This window comes from Echiichthys vipera (assembly GCF_963691815.1).
Source record: "Echiichthys vipera genome assembly, chromosome: 12".
NCBI lineage: Eukaryota > Metazoa > Chordata > Actinopteri > Perciformes > Trachinidae > Echiichthys > Echiichthys vipera.
This window is the reverse complement of record NC_139837.1, coordinates 22,395,985-22,413,053: the sequence shown is the minus strand read 5'-3', so window position 1 is coordinate 22,413,053 and position 17,069 is coordinate 22,395,985. Positions and strand designations below refer to the sequence as shown.

Sequence of the window (17,069 nt, the reverse complement as noted above, 5' to 3'; positions counted from 1 at the left end):
TGGCGCCTCCAAATGGCAGTGAGAGATTACTGCTCCAAAACTGTCATACCCTTCACCCTCACAGTTTTACTTTGCTTATTGTCACTTCCAGTGGTGGAAAGTAAATAAGTACATTTACTCAAGTTGTGTATTTAAGTACAGTTTTGAGGTACTTGTACATTACTTGAATATTTCCGTTTTTTGCTACTTTATACTTCTACTCCACTACATCTCAGAGAGAAGTGTTGTAATTATTATTCCACTATGTCTATCTGAAACTTACTGTGCAGATTCAGATTTACTAAACAAAATTGAATCAACTGGTGTATTATTATGTATAAAGATGAAACGTTATTGATCCCTCAGTGAAATTCTCGATACCCAGCGAGATAATTAGCCCCGTCTTACCAGCTGCAACATTAAAGTAGTGTTCATACCAATGCATCAATTATCATAATTTATAATATAAATATATTATTATGAAATGGGCCTTTCTGCATAATGACAACTTTAATTGATTCTATTATTTTTGTACTTTTCCGAAAACTGCAGTAGATAGAAAGAAACACAAAGCAGAGCATCCAATAAACTCAAATAAAGCTCTTCCTGCGTCTCTCTCTCTCTCTCTCTCTCTCTCTCTCTCTCTCTCTCTCTTTCTCCCTTTCTCTCTCTCTCCCTTTCTCTCTCTCTCTCTCTCTCTCTCTCCCTTTCTCTCTCTCTCTCTCTCTCTCTCTCTCTCTCTCTCTCTCTCTCTCTATCTCAAGATGCTAATCCATCTAGCTCCTGTTGTTTTTAAATGTGCTATATGAATAAAACTGATGTGACTGTGCAGAATGATGCATGTCCAGACCAATCTCTGCTTTAACGAGAAGCTTTAACCTTATGACACTGACAGACTTCCAGGCCTCAACTGTACAGTGTCCTGAGTCTTATTTATAAAGGTTCCAGATCAGTCATAAAATCAGTCATGAAATTGTTTTATCGGCCGAGGGATGTGGTTGTTTACCTTACATGAGATGTTACTTTACCTGAAGTGAGTTTTTTGTTAATGCAGCTACACTCTGAAAGACAAAGGTGTATTTTTACATGACAGTCTTCTAGAGTGCAGGTTAAAAATAATATCAGCAGCTACTCTCTTGTACCCCACCTCCCTTCGCACAGGGGACCCCTCATGCTATAAATACACTTTCTATTAGAAAACATCCACTGAAAGCTAAATGCTGTTTATGATACAAAACCTGCTGTGCACTTCCCAGACCTGTGTGGGCTGTCCACTTCCCTGAGTCATTTCTTTACGACAGCAGGAGACCTGGGGACAGTGAGGAAAAGAACCTCAGGGTAGATTGTATTTTAATCTGTCCTGATCCTCTCACCTCCTGCAGACGTCTTACCCGCCTACCCACTACATCCGCAAAGTGCCCCAGAGGAAGATCCACTACTTCACCTTCCTGCAGATGATGCAGCTGCTGGTCCTCTGCACGTTCGGCATGTACCCGATACCCTACATGAAGATGATCTTTCCTCTTCTCATGATCATGCTAATTCCAATCAGGTACAACCACGGCCATTTTGTCCCAAAATGATTTTCTCTAGTGCTTTGAACCAGGATGACACACGAAGTGAGTGCTGTGTCTGACCTGAATCTGCCTCTGCATGAATCTGTGGATGTGTTTCTATTGGTGAAACAGCCTTCAGGAAGATCTTTTTGCCTAAGTAAATTGACAGTTCCAGATTTCGTAATTCCTTAAGTACAGTTTTTTAAAATCAACAACGAGGTTTGATGTTTTTCAGCTGGAAACATCTGGCAGTTCAGTTGAGATACAAATATTTTGTGCTGCAGTTCTTCCCCTTAATGGCTGCAGGACGAACAGCAGATGGGTGTAGTACATTAGATATGATGTTTGTAAATTCACAGAATAATTCACCTCTGCTTGACTCGGTGCATCAAACTAGAGGAATATATTTAATTTAAAAAAGAACGATGCTGTGAGATCAGCTTTCTTAAAGTTTGTTTTTCAGAGCACCATACCAAAGTTTACCGAAACACACTTTATGGGTTTCATTACCACACCCTCCATCACATACCATTTCTAAAGGCCGCGTACAGTAGTACGAAGCTTGATGATCATGGTCGTTAGCTATTTCACTTAAACCTTCCTTAATTCATATTTTTTGGGGGGCACTTGGGGACAGAGCAACAAGCTGTAAACACAACAGTGACATATTATCTTGTAAAGTTGGTACTGTTAATGTGTTAGTAAACAGTTTTCTATTTACATCTAACAGCTAAAGAGCTAAGAGCTAAAAACTAGTGTGAAATCGAAAATGAACTGAGAAGCTCCAGACTTAAACGCAACCTCTCAGTTCATTTTTGATTTCCTAGGGGTGTTTTCAACAGTTCAAGACTATATGCCTCTGGATGCAATTTGATCGACTTAACAACCAATCAGAGCAGCCAAATTACGTAAACGTTGAGGTGGTGCTTGGTCCATTTTGAAGCATTTCTAAAGTTACAGCTAAACAGTACACTAAAATGTGTTTCTGAAAACATTTTAGGCAAGAAATCCAGAGTCAGGTGATGATTCTCTGTAACTACAAGCAACTCCTCTCACATTCACCTAGTCATTTTATCCGTATAAAATTAGTGATGGGAACAGCTTCGATGCAGATATAATTCACAGTTTGGACTATTGCCTTTTGTGCTGCCTCAACAGTAAGTAATTTAATGTGAAGTGTAGTGGATATACAGTATATGCAGCCCCACAGATCGCTGTGCCATCGTGCACCCCCACATGCATCAGCCACCGCTGTATCGTTGATTCCATCTCTTGTTCGCTGGTACGACTGAGAAGGAAGTGATACATCTTGACTGATAACATCTGACATTCTCGTGGTTTGGTGTTCTGTTTCCTCCTGTTTTTCTTCCTTAGTGCTGCTCCAACACCTGACATCGATTCTGTCTGCTCTGTGTTTTAGGAACAATGTGCTTCCTCATATCATTGAGGCCAAATACTTGGACATAATGGATGCCCAGCACATGTAGCTACAGACGGAGACACGTTCTGGATCCACAAAAAAAGATGTCTGGAATTGGGGAAAAAAGAAAGAAAAAGAAATGAGGATTAAAAAAACAACATCATATTTTTCAATGCAAAACTGTTATGGAAGCAAAAAGGAGAAATACAGACTGTTTTGATTTTTGTATCTGATAGGAACATTCTAACAGGTGAAGCACTGGAAAGTCACGTTTGAGAGAAAGAGTGTAAGAGAGAGAGAGAGAGCGAGATGAGCAGTGGGAAATATTTCCAAATGTGGACAGACAGAATCTCTCCGTAGGAAAGTTTGACCGCAAAAACAGAACCGTCCAGAACTCCCTGTTTCACCTCCGTTTGACCCTGTCCGCTTGTTCAGTGCCATATACCTCCATGTTCTCCACTCACAACTTTACATTTTACAGTAACATTTTATGATATCCTTACTGGAGTGTATTCATCTGTTTGTTAAGCTATCGGTAAGTGCTTAAAGTACTCACTAATACTGTGTAAGTAATAAAAATGCTGCCAGTGTACATTGTAGAGGCTGTAGAAAGGTGTAATGGCACAATGTAAGTATGAACAATCTCCTTTTTTTGACACTTTGCACTCACATTGTGTTTCTACACTGTCATTCGGGTAAATTCTACGTACTTACACTGTGTTCATAAGTACTTAAATACTTCTCTGTGGGTGAATTAACCGGTAAGAACACTGCATTTAAGCCACTGCAAAGTAAATCTGTACCTTTTGTAATTCTGTCATTGTGCAGTGTTAAAAACCTCTACATTCCTGCACCTTTGAGCTGTGATACCCCCCTTTTTTTTCTATAAAGGAAACTTTATTTCGTTTTTAAGTCATTCCAATAAGTGTTCATTAAGGAGGGAAAAGGAGCCTGTGTGTGTGTGTGTGTGTGTGTGTGTGTATGTGTGTCACAGGCACATTACTAATCCTTCATCTAGCGTCCTGCCAGCTCTTTAGAGAACCTGATTTTTAAGGTGGAATTGAAGTACAGAATTAAAAAAAATACATTCCACAGGTATATATTATATGTAATTATTTAGAACGACAGCACAAACCAAAACATATAGTGAAAACTTTATCAAATTATGAATATATTAGAATATATTATGGCAATATACTAAAAATATTTTAGGCTAAATTCAGATAAAATATTTATTTATCATGATGACAGTTTATCTTTTGTGTGTTTAACCCGACCTGGAGGGTAATCTGTGATTCTCTGTTTTCTCCTTGACATTCCACCGTTACCGGTTCTTATATTCGAGTGTCTTTGTGTTACATCGGGCTTTGCCGCAGTGTTTACATATCAAAGTCCCTTCCAGCTTCGTGTCAAAGTCTAAACACAGTTCTGGTGCATTGCTAGTGTTGAAAAGTTGAAAGTCAGGTAAAGGTAGAAATAAATAAATACAATAAAAAAGAAACGTTTATGAGCTTTGGATTCAACAAAATGCATCCCTTTTTTCAGTTTTATTTTTGTGAACAAGTGTTCAAAGATGAGTTTTAGAATAATCTGGTCTTGTTTTCTATTTAGATGTTATGATTAGATCAATGCTTGCAAAGTTGTCATGTAATAATCCAGACATCTGGAACGATTATCTTGTTATCTACAGTACAAAAATGAAAAAAAAAAGATTTCTAAGCGAGCACTGGTTTGCTTAAAGCATGACTCATCTGGGTTTTTGATACAATGTGATGCCAATGGACATGTATCCTACAGAAAAAAAAAGTCAAACTTCAAGTAACTTCTCAATAAACTGAATGCAACGCTCAATATTCAGCAATACCGTGTAAAAAAACAGAACTTTGCTGGTAACATTCGGGTGTTTCCAGCGACCCCTCAGTGAAGCAAAGACAGGCCAGCTGTGTTTTTAAGACAAACTTTTCAGTCCATGCTCATGGTACAAAAAACTGCTCTGTGCTGATTCAATTATTGCACACATCAAGGAGAAGAAGAAGATAAAAAAAAATGAGTATTTTGCCTGTCAACGAGGCATCCACAGTGCTGGACTTTATTACGGTTTACTTGCTTTCCCAGTATCCAAATGGCAGCTCCCTCATGCAGTTCTGTTCAACTTTGTCTTACAGATGTGAGAAAGATGTCCAATTTAAGCAGATGTCTCACGCCGAGATAGCAAGGCATGAAAGGAAAGCTCCGAAATATTTGCATAATCCTTGGATTAAGGCTTAAAAACAGCACTGGTGAGAGAGGAGAGAGATTGTGAGGTATGAAGTAATATGTACAGTTTGCAGCGCAAAGTTTAGTTTTTATCAAGTATCCATTATAATCCATGGCAAGGTATTAGTTTCTAACTTTGGACTGAGTACAGAGATTTAACCATTCTTCTTCTTATGTGACAGTATTGTTGTTGTTCCTCGATATCTTCTCTGTACTGATGATTTTTGGAATAGCAGCAAACTTCTCTCAGAGGACTTTAACATTGGATTCAGAGCGATAGACATACGACTCCATTTGTGAAACCTTGACTCCCCTCTCCCTAATCGGATTTGTTTGAAATTGTGTACCGTGGTGTTTTTCGTTTTGTTTTCTTGATTTCATATAGCCTACTTTTTCTAATCATGAATGTAAGATGTGTGGATTTTTATATAGCATACTAATTTAGGTGTCAAACAGAATCTGTAATTTTGTCAAAAAGATCAGCTATATTTGTAAGCTGTAATATGTAAAAATGAGAAAAAAATGGTTATAAAACAGAATGTGTTGGTTTATTATAGTATATATATACTGTACACTGAAAAAGAGATACTATCTCAAGCTGTTTGCCAAATAAAAAGTAGTAGTGATGTAAACATGTACGTGTGCTTGTGTTCTTGGGGAATTATCTTACTGTAACTCATGTGAAAAAATAGAAATCAGGGTTGTAGTCAAGAACAGAATCCAGTCAAAGTCAAATCCATGACCAGGTCCAGAGTCCCAATTGAGACCAAGTCCAAAGGCAGTCAAGTCCTGTTACAGACCATAATAGGCAATAGTGTTTTTCCAATGCTTATGTAGTGATTAAGGAGTCAGTTATGGCTCTATGAACAAGACAGACCTATCTTCTAATATCAGTGCAGAGAATTTAGGCTGTTTTGTTCTGTACAACTGATCCTGAATCAGCAAACAAGATCAACTTGACAGTTTCTCAATAGCCGGGTTTGGGACAATTACGAATCCAACAAGGCTTAATAATAAATTAGATTTGAAATTAGGATTTGATTAATATAATATATCCACATATTAACATCAAGTCAACTGTAGGACCTGAACACTACCTTTAGCAAGCATGTAAGAGTGTGAAACTAAAGTTAGCAAGCAAACACCTTTAAACTGGCAGCTCAAAGTAATGAATAACTGTGGACACATTCAGCTTCACTTCAAGTTATGGCCGAGTGTGATCGCTTACCAAAACACCCTAAATATTGACTGTTCAAAAGTATGATTACTATAAACAACATCCACATCTATATAAGGAATAGAGTTATACATTTGTAACATTTATTATGAATCGATGGGGGTTTACATGAGTTCATGTGACGGGGCTGTGGTTGTGCCTCAGACCCAAAAAAGCTTCACTCATCTGAATTAGCGTCCAGATGGTCCGCATGTTTGATCTGTATATTTATGGGTTCATCGTAGTGTTGTCCACCCGCTGATATTTCTCTGTAGTGCCACCGCCAGGACACATTTTCTCCTTGACCAGCACTTAGAGATATAACAGAAGGTCGGGGTTTGATGTTGTGATGAACAAGATCATCTCTTCATGTAAAATAAGATTTTATTCCAAGTAAGAAGAATAACTCAAAACCTTTAGGGTACCACATAAAGTGTTGCAGTATTCTGCTTCAAAGTATGAAAAACTGAAAGCATTGAAGTGAGCTCAGATTTGTCATCGATCTGGATTCAAAGGAACATTTTGCACATTGTTCATTGTATTTTATTAAAGCAAAGATCATGTACAGATGCTTGCTTTAACACTTTTTAACATCCTTTTCATTTAATAAAAAAGGGGGCTTTCTCGACGATCATGTTTATATTCCCCAAAGTGCAGAGAAGAGAGATTTCATTTGTTCTGCGTTTCCCATTAAAAACACATGACTCTCATGGGTTAAGACTGTAATTGAAGTAGCTGCACCACTTCTCAGGGACAACTGCACACTTTGTTGTGCACAAAAATATCAAAATGTAATTGCGGATTGACTATGATGCAATTTACAGAGGCAGCTCTCTACAGGGTGAAGCCTTTTTATGTTGGGTACTTTCCTCTTGCACCACCCTCAGGCCAAAATGTCAACTTCTGCAAACAAGAAGTGTCCTAATGTGATATGAATGTTATGGAAATTGCAGAGCTCAGTCGTGCTCCCAAAGGGATGAACCTTCTGGATGTTGCCGACCCCCGTGGCTTTTCCTCTGGCTCCACCCTCAGGACACAGTGGGAATGTTCAGCCCCACCGGTCTGAATTTCATTTAAATAAGAAGATATTACACAGAAACAATCCTCCAAACAGAACATGTAACGCACGCAATGGTGTAGAAATACGCTGATATGGTACTTAGGTAAAAGTAGCAACACCACAGTTTAGTGTCAAAATATACTTGAAGTACAAAAAGTTATCATTAGGCAGAATTACTTATTTCAGAATGATATATATTACATTACTAGATTATAATTATTGATGCATTAATGTGTCCATCACTTTTATGTAGCAGCAGCTGAAGTTGGGGTTCAGTTTAACTACTTGATATACTGCTGGTAGATTGGGAATTTCATTTACAATCAATACAGTTTTATCATATTTGAATTTATAATAAGAAGAATAATACAATTCAATGATTATTTTAAAACAAAATATTACATTTAATAATGAGAAATATAGATATTTAATCTTAATCTGCAAAGTAATGTGTGATGTTGAATAAATGTAGTGGAGTCAAATGTGAAATATTTGCCCCTTTAGTGAATGATACATTTATATTATTGATGCATTGATGTGTACTGCTGCTAAAGGCGGGGCTAATTACACTGCTGGGTTTACGTAGGGATCCATAAAGTTTTATCTTTATACATATTAATACATCACAGTATAAATATGTGATTAGAGTTTGTGTCGTAAATCTGAACTGCAAAGTCACTTTAAGTGTCACACACATGTAGTAGAATAAAAAGTACAGCATTGTTCTCTGAGATGTAATGGAGTAAAAGTATAAAGTGGCATTCAATTGAAACACTCCAGTTATTCTACTCTCAGTACTTCAGTAAATGTATTGAGTGTCTCTCCATCCCTGTGAACCGTGCACACATGTGGACAGGTGAGTCTCAGGTGAGTGTCCACGTGCTGCTGCTGCTGCTGCTGCTGTGCTGCTGCACATGCGCACATCACCGCAGAGCTCCAACTCATGTGGTGAAACAGGATTAAAGGCAAACAGTTGAAAAGCTGCACTGAACCTGCTGGTGGTTCACATGGGGGAACCTGTCTGTCTGTCTGTCTGTCTGTCTGTCCGCCCGCGTGTGGGCCGAGCTGCGGGTGTTGTGGGCCGGTCTGCGGGTGTTGTGGGCCGGGTCATGAGACTCCAGGGGTGGGTCTCTTTCAGTAAAGTCGCAGCGGGATCTCTGTGCGCAGCATCCCGGAGGAGGAAGCACGTGTGTGTGTCCAGTCAGTCCGCCGCTAACATGGCCGAGGAGGCGAAGAAACTGGCCGCGTACGCTTCTGTGGACAACCACGTCCAGGTACGGTGAGCTGCAGAGGACACGCGTCCTCAGCCGGCTGCTTACACTTCACTCACCTGAAGCTACATCCTCACAGTCTGCGTGTTAGCAAAGTGAGCTAACACACACGGGTAGGAGGGCATGTAGCCTAGCGTGCTAACTCTTTACCGTTATCTAACTGAAACGGTTTTGGCACGGAATACGCTTAGTGTTATGCATGCTTGTCCCGGGACAGTGTGCTAAATGTGTCGGGCTTTAAGGACTAAATATACGGACCGTGTGTGTCAGCTGCTAACAAGAGCTCAGTGTGGTTTTCACTGAAGCACAAACAGCATCTTTGAGACTGGCAGCCTGACATGAGAAACAATAGCGGGACGCGAGGCTGTGTTATTCATGTATACAGTATGCATTATACATGATAAAGTTTGCAATGGACTTTACAGATGATATGATGCAGCTGTGATAGAGCAGGATGTGACATATGGACAGTTTGGGTCATGAACCACATAAAAAAGCAACAATCCTAAACTTTAAAGGTGTTTACAGTGTTCCCAGTATTTCGATCCTATACATACACTCAAATGTAACATCTCCACTGTTCTTCTAATCCATTCGTTCATTTCTACACACCTCCAGTCAAGTTAAGGCAGGTTTTTCTCTGTCTCTAGAACAACCAGGTGGTCGGAGTGGGCAGTGGATCGACCATCGTCTATGCTGTGGACAGATTAGGTGAGTGAAACCCTTATAATTCAGATTTGAGTTGTAATCCATGAGGCGGCCGAATGACCCCTAAACAACCGACTTTTGTCTTTTTAACTTGGCCACAGTAAGGTTAAAGTGTTGAACTTTAGCCTGCTGCTTCACTGTGTATGTATTTGAAATATTAATGTCAAAACGTGTAAACCAACACTTGCTAAAGTGCTAAAGGTTAATATGTTGTTTTTTCCAGCTGAGAGAGTGCGTCAGGAGAAACTCAACATCGTGTGTGTGCCCACTTCCTTCCAGGTCGGTTTGAGACATTTGTTGTAACAGGCATTCACACTCGATCAGGCGCTGCAGCAGCAGTTAATGGAGGTGGTGTGTTAGGGCTGCATTAGTGGGGGGTGCCGAAAAAATAGTGGCTGCGGTGAAAAGTTGAGACAGACTCAACTTTTGGAGAAGCGCAACCCAGAAACAACCGCAAGCACTTCACTGATGGGGAGTTTGTGTAACAGCTGATTGTTTCCTGCAACAGGCTCCAGCTCAGTCGCTCAGTTCCTCCGTCTCTTTTCTATCTCACTCTCTCTCACCATGACGTGAAGCTGCCTTTAGGTGCGGTTGGAAATGTCGAGATCACAACAGGGATTTGACAGAAAACGGTAGCCTGAATTATCTACATGTGGGGTTAAAGTGACACTCCCACCGACAGACATCTCTTCGGCAGTTTGCCGGATCTGCCTGAAGCTATGTGAACGCAGCCTTATTTATAGGCCAACATGACTTGTAATTATCTTCATCCTGGTGGCGTAATGACCTATACGCAGTGGCGACAGCATGCGCTGCAACATTGTGGCTTTGGCTGCAGTTCATTAGCACACACAACCTTCTCTTTTTCTTTTGTCTAAATGACACATTTATTCAGAGTGACTTGCAAGAAAAGATGCATTGTTTCCTAAATTTCCAATATTAAAGTTAAACTCGGTAAGATTTCCATCTATTTAGTTGTCTTTTAAGTTAATATTTACCAAAGAGTGAGTTAAAAGCACAGTTACTGATCATATGACCCACTAATGAAAGCACTTGTCTTTTTTGCTGAGTATTCCAATATCTGTGTCTGTGGTGACATTCCTGGGCTAGATGTAAATAATCCACCATGTTAGTGACGCTGCTGACAGCTGTTGGTCTGTCGGCCCAGATCCTCACCAACGGTTATGCTGCGTTCACTCGGAAATGGAAATTCCAACTTCTGAGTCAGGCGTGTAGTAAGGGCAGAAGTATAACAGAAAAGTGTGTGTGTGGATCTAAGACGGAAACATATAGGGGACGGACTGGAAGTAGAGAGGTGGATGTGTTTCAATAAAGTTTACAAAAGAGATGGAGGCTCAGAAAAAAACAGGGTCGCCTGCAGTTACATCTTAACGCCACAGAGGCCGCTAGAAACAAGGTGTCTCAAATCTTAGGGAGTACAACTTTAACATTAACTGTGTTCATGCATTTGGAGCGTTTCTACAAAAATACATTGAGAGCATTGCAGATTCCCCTCTGCGTCTTGTCACATTTTTGTCTCTCGACTTGTCCTCCCGCAGGCTCGTCAGCTGATCCTGCAGCACGGACTCCCACTGTCGGATCTTGACAGGCACCCAGAGGTGAGGAAGGGCTACAGTATTATGGGGCTCAAACCCTGTCAGCTCTGGGAAAATCCTGCTTGTGCAGCTGCAAAAAATAACCTTGAATGGTGGATGTTGTCTTAATGTAGAAAAAGGATTCCTTTGCGTTGTTGTCCACTGTGATGAGTTTACATCCCTCCCACACAGCTGGATGTGGCGATTGACGGAGCAGACGAAGTGGACGCAGATCTCACTCTGATTAAAGGAGGAGGGTGGGTACAACGCAGGCAGCAGAAGCTGAACCAGCGTCTTCTCCTGATTTCCGTCTCACACTCGTCCTCTCTTTGTCTCGCAGCGGCTGCCTGACTCAGGAGAAGATCGTGGCCGGCTGTGCGAAACATTTCGTTGTCATTGCGGACTACAGGTTTGTAATTGCTAGTTTAACTTGAGAAGATGAGAATAATTACTTAAGAGGGTTCTTTTGCCAGCCCGTCAAAGGAAAAAAAGATTTATTTTTTGCTTTTTTCCACTGAGGATCTTGAAGGATTCACTCTTTAAAATGGAAAGGTTCTGTAGTTGACTCTGCATCCATGTGAGATGTCTGGACAGAGTCCCGTGTGTCCAGCTTTGGTTCTTATCTTCCCGTTTCTCTCCCAGGAAGGACTCCAAGGCTCTGGGCCAGCAGTGGAAGAAGGGAGTTCCCATCGAGGTGATCCCCATGGCGTACGTCCCCGTCTCCAGGATGATAGCCAAGCGTTTCGGAGGGGAGGCCAATTTAAGGATGGCTGTCAGTAAAGCGGTGAGTTGAGGATTGGCTTGGCTGTCTGTCTGGCTTCTGCATCCAACACTTCTCATTTCACTGCTCGGTTTCTTCACATTTGTTCCTTTTCACTCACCTTTGTTTGTTTTGTTGCTCCTGGCTTTATTTCTCAGTCTGTGTTTTCTTACTGTCCTGTTCAGCCCAAAGACGAGTTAATGCTTTGCAACTATTTGCCATGTGCAGGTCTGCATCTCCATAGCAACGACTCTCTGTTCTTCCGTTCTAACTTTTGACTTTTCAGGCTTTTTTTAAAAAAACTCTAAATGAGGACAGTGATGGTGGTAGACTTGCTGTGGCTGCATTTCTAGCAGTGTTGAAACAGTGAAAATAGCGTTTTATTTCCCTGATTACTGCTTTGTTCTTGATTGCAACGCTCCCTCTCATTATTCATTGTAAAGCTCGCTCCACCCTTTTTTCCTTCTCTCTCTCACGCTCGTTGAGCTTCCGTGACGTTACTCCCATTTCTACCAGTGGTTCACGCACTATTCAAGTTGTGGTAAAGAGCCAACATATGCTGCAGAGTGCAAACAAAGGTCGTGAGGAAGACTGCAGGCTAGTACATATGGACGTAGACAATGTAGGATTTTAAAATGCATGAAAGAATCAGCGTTGCAAATATCTCACGCGGAAGACAAGGCGTTTAACATGTTTGTCGCGCAATGCGTTTTGGTGCAAACCGCTGAATGTGAGTGGAACTTGTTTCACATGTCACATGAAAACTCTCCAGGGGAAGTTTAAAGAAATGTGTGTGTGTGTGTGACAACAGTGACACAGAGCGAAGTCTGGACAGTCTGTAGAAGTAACGATTTAATTCTTATCGGTTCTTTTGAAATAGACAGCATCCAGCTAGAGAAAGGAGAGTCTGTCTGTTATTCTGCCTCCTCATGTTTGTGTTGCTCTTTTTTGGCAGTTGAGCCTGGAAGCAGTTTGTGTATTAATGATTGGACAAGTCCCAGTTGGAAGTCTCAGGAAGCCTCGATGAGCACACACGCGTTGTTTATTTTAAAGTTACACATGATCGCTCCACGGTTACAAAGGTCAGGCCATGTAGACGTTTATTTTTTTAACAGGAAACCCTTAAAAAAGCTCTCCTCATCACCAGGTCCAGGTAAAGGAACGTGTACGTTCTGCTTCAGAAGGATCTACACTTTGAAAGATTTAAGTTTTCAATAAAACTATTGGTCTGTTTGCCAGCCTATAGGAATGTACAGTATAAATCTCCAGTGTTTAGAAATTGCTGAATGCTAACTTGCCAATTTGGGCTTTTTGCATAATTAGCATTATCACCTGTTCAGACAATATCTCAGCAACTTCTTGGCTGATTTGGACAAAGAGCAGTGGTTTTGGGGATTATTGATGCTGATACTGAATTTCTGATTTTCCATTTCTGACATTTTCAAAATGGCCGTTCAACCATCAGTGGCCATATTTGATCTCCTGTGGGACAATTCTGTCACATTTTGAGTCTTTTCAGATGTTTCGGACTCGATTGGACAAACAAATAACTTATGTAGTTGAAATAATTGAAATTACGTCAACTCTAATAAATTTTAGGATATTTATGAACGTAATCATCTAATTATTTAACCCTTCAGACAAGTCATACCCTTCTGTTTAACTGAGTCATGCTCATACTGAAGTCCCTTATCACAACATTGGAGACGTCTGTCTGTTTGACTCTTCTTGTTAGAAACACATTTCTGAGCTGTGGACTTTGCTCGCAGCCCTCTGGGTGTTAGATGACAGGTTAGATTACACTTTTCTTTTTTTTTTAAAGGTTGTGACTGAGGTGTGAGTTGTGTTCTTCTGGCTCTCAGGGTCCGGTGGTCACTGACAACAGCAACTTCATCCTGGACTGGAAGTTTGCGCACGCTGAGAACTGGAAGGAGGTCAACACCGCAATCAAGATGATTCCAGGTGAGGGGCCATCTCTGGGTTTATTAAGACAACAACAGTCCCTTCACGGTAGTCCTGCTGCCAACACACTCGTCACATACAACCTCCCAGAGATGGGAAACAAACTGTAGTGTAAGAAAACCAGCAACCCTGAGGAAGATATGGAGAAATGTTGTTTTTGCTCTAAAGTCAAGTTGATGCTTAGTTATGCATTTAGATCCTCATCTTGACCTTTGCGCCCTCCTCAGGTGTGGTGGAGACCGGGCTCTTCGTCGGCATGGCTGAACGGGCCTACTTCGGAATGGAGGACGGCAGCGTGCAGGTTCGAGATCCTCCGGTCAACTGAGGAGTCCGTCACGTTCGCTGTCGCCCCGCCTCTCAAATGACCTCACTTTACCCACAAGTGCCGTGTTTATGATTTACACCCGGTCTCAGACCTCCTGCAGAACTGGACTAAACCGTTTTCACACATCCCAAAACCAGTTACATTCAAAGGATCACTTTGTTTTTCTCATCCTGCAGCTGGTGCTTCTGACACTGTGAGTTTTAAAGTGCCTGATGAGTAAAATGAAGAGCATCTAATATGCTAAGTTTGTTTTTTTGTAGTCTGTATTGCTCAGTTTGGCTGCCTGGTCTCACTGGGAATGTTGGCTCTTCTGTAATTAGCAGGTTTGACTGATGGTCTGCAGAGTGCTGTGAATCACTGCAGTGCTGCAGAATGAAACTACGGTGTGCCTTGAATTATACTTTCAGCCCTATAAAAATAAATGATGCTCTTAAAGTTACATTAAAAAGCTCATAATGATACGTCAAACTCTTATTACTATTGCTAGGCAGCTGCAAATAAAAAGTCCACTCGTCAGGTGAAGACTCACGACACTAAGAGTCTGGAAGCTGATATGCCTTCAAGTGCTTTTATTTAATTAGATTACAGAAAGAGGAGTAATGTGAACTCTGCTACAACATCAACAACAAGTACGACGTCTAATTAATATGCTAATTTAAACTGAAAAAATTAATGAGATTTTTAACAGTTTAGGGAAACCCCCTGGTGCAGGTATGAAGCTTTTAAACAGGCATTTTACCGCATAGTTTGCAAAATACCACAAAGAACAAGAACTCATCCCAACAGTAAAAAATGACTGTAAAAGGTAGCAATGTGCAGGAGACCTCTGCACCAAAAAGGTTAGGACCACCAAACCAACATCGAAAGACCTCTGGAACATGGTTCCTCAGCTTCTGTGTCTCCAGGTGTTTGTGGTGTCTTCTCTCTTCTCGCGTCCTTCAGCAGCATTTGGTTCATTTTGTGTTATTCTGTGACAACATAATGATGCATTTGTCATCATCTCAACCCTTCAGCCACCAACAGATTTACATCCTCTTTACTCTGAATTACTCTTGTGAAATACTGGACAGCTGCAGATGGACAGGTGTAAATATGTCTGCGTATCATAGTTTTTACCTGGAAACGACTCTGTTCTGTTGCATGAGATTCCTTAAAGGCCCGGTTCACTGAGCGGGCTTTACATGTCTGACTTCAGGTTTAAATGTGTTTATTTCACATGCCAGTGGGCTACTTGGACATGATATTGGAGTTCTTCTCCTCTAGCATTTGATAGCCACTGTTGGACCAATGATCTGATTTCCTGAGTGAAGACAGAGTTTGGGAAATCTCTGCAGTTTAGGTTTCAACAGATGTTCCTGTGGTGACACTAGTCAATCAGCTGAGGTAAAGTTCACAGCCTCGCTGTTAAAAAAAGGAAGAAATGTGTGTACTTTGATGCATGTACCTCCCTCACTGTGTTGGCCTTTTCCTGTGCCTATGAGTTACTTACATTACAGTTTCTTCTTCCTTACGCGGCCATCTGCTCACAGGAGGTCTTGTGCCATCAGCGTCATTTAAAATATAGCTATAGAGAGACGTGTAAGAACATTTGGAGGTAATGGTGATGGGCTGTTGGGCTATAAAACGGTCACAGTTAATGGTGCACTCATGTAGCTCAAATCTGAACCAGCAGCAATGCAAGTGCATTTTTATGTGCCTTGGCGCGCCAAAGCAATAGAGCAGCCTGTTTAATTCAGACGCAGCAAAATTCATTGATATTGTTGGAACACTGCCACAGAGGACCTCTGCTACGTTTGGTTCAAAACTATCATTGGGAAATACATTTGAGTGTATATATAAATATCAAAAAAATTCAAGAGTTGAAGACAAACGATGGTTTATTTTGTGTGCAGATCCCAAAAAAGAAACATCCAAGATATTTGATTTTGAAGTCTTAAAACATTAAAGAGCAAATTTGAATGTGTTTTATAAGATCTTATGGTCAGTGTGCAGCAATGTTCAGAGAGATGATTAACTCTTATTGAATGATCTAAAAAACACAACTACACCCCAGACCCAACTCCCTGCAAGAAATCAGAGGCTCGCCGTTCTTTCTCTCATTCAATAAGTCAAGTTGTCTTCACCATGTACAAGTTACTTTAGTGTCAGACCAACATTTGTTTGAATTTTTGAATGATGTTTCATTGTGTAATGCAGCTATTTACTCTGCTTTTGGCTCACAATGCCTTACGCTGGTGTTATTTTTGTATGCACAGCTTTGAGACTCAGAACATCTGGAAAATGTAAAACAATCGTGCAAAAGCAAATTTCTCTACAAGCCACTGGTGCGGGACATCCAACTCCATCTAGCCTCAGTAGTGTGTGGACAAAATAAAAGTTAACTGTGAATATGTGGCCCAGTTTGGGTCCAACACATGTTTCAACACCATGTCGGATATTCTTGAACCAGCGTTTCCCTCATTCCTTTCTTTACCAAGTGACTGTGATTCTGATTTTGCTGTGAAGGTACCGTTCTTTCTCCACCAATACAGAACCATGATAACAGTATGCCTGCTTGACTTATTTCTGATGATCCAGTTCATTATTGTCATTTTGTCAGTTAACTGGATGTGGTGGAGTGCAGACTTTGTTCCAAAACTAGTTTTTAGAACAGAAACAATAAGTCGACTGTCAGAAAGTAAATTGGCAAGAATTTTGATAATTTAGTCTTTTTTCTTTTTTAGGCATGTGAAGCTGGTTTGCTTAGTTCGCTATGATTATCTAAATATCGTTGAGTTTTGGACCGTTCCTAATTTATAGTACAATCCGTTAACATACAAAATGATCACTAGATTGACAGTGAAAACTGTTACTGTTACTAAGTTAGATTTTTTTTTTTGTAATTTGAATGCATGAATGAATTAATTTTATTTTTGGTTATACATCAGATGTTAAATAAAATGACATAATATTTTGACAATT

General features: G+C 40.5%; 2 protein-coding genes across 3 annotated transcripts in view; both read left to right on the top strand.

Moving 5' to 3' along the window:
* slc4a11 (solute carrier family 4 member 11) overlaps positions 1 to 5,809 on the top strand; it is a 92,837-nt gene extending 87,028 nt beyond the window's left edge. For both annotated transcript variants that reach the window (XM_083924725.1, XM_083924726.1), the window contains 2 exons: positions 1,362 to 1,531; positions 2,956 to 5,809. In XM_083924725.1, coding sequence (XP_083780851.1) covers positions 1,362 to 1,531; positions 2,956 to 3,022 — 237 coding nt within the window. In that variant the 3' untranslated portion in view covers positions 3,023 to 5,809. The remainder of the gene's footprint in view (positions 1 to 1,361; positions 1,532 to 2,955) is intronic.
* Positions 5,810 to 8,522: 2,713 nt separating this feature from the next.
* Positions 8,523 to 16,626, top strand: rpia (ribose 5-phosphate isomerase A (ribose 5-phosphate epimerase)). Its single transcript, XM_083924319.1, has 9 exons — positions 8,523 to 8,761; positions 9,409 to 9,469; positions 9,690 to 9,745; positions 11,026 to 11,085; positions 11,254 to 11,318; positions 11,402 to 11,470; positions 11,704 to 11,845; positions 13,684 to 13,783; positions 14,011 to 16,626. The coding sequence occupies exons 1-9, from the start codon at positions 8,597 to 8,599 to the stop codon at positions 14,106 to 14,108; spliced, it is 816 nt and encodes a 271-aa protein (XP_083780445.1). The 5' UTR covers positions 8,523 to 8,596; the 3' UTR covers positions 14,109 to 16,626.
* The last annotated feature ends 443 nt before the right edge of the window (positions 16,627 to 17,069 follow it).

Bases quoted from the DNA above. Each gene is read 5' to 3' on its own strand.
- rpia (XM_083924319.1), top strand. From the start codon at position 8,597: ATGAGACTCCAGGGGTGGGTCTCTTTCAGTAAAGTCGCAGCGGGATCT. The intron at 11,086-11,253 runs GTGAGGAAGGGC...CCTCCCACACAG, and splicing joins ATCTTGACAGGCACCCAGAG to CTGGATGTGGCGATTGACGG. The intron at 11,846-13,683 runs GTGAGTTGAGGA...TCTGGCTCTCAG, and splicing joins GGATGGCTGTCAGTAAAGCG to GGTCCGGTGGTCACTGACAA.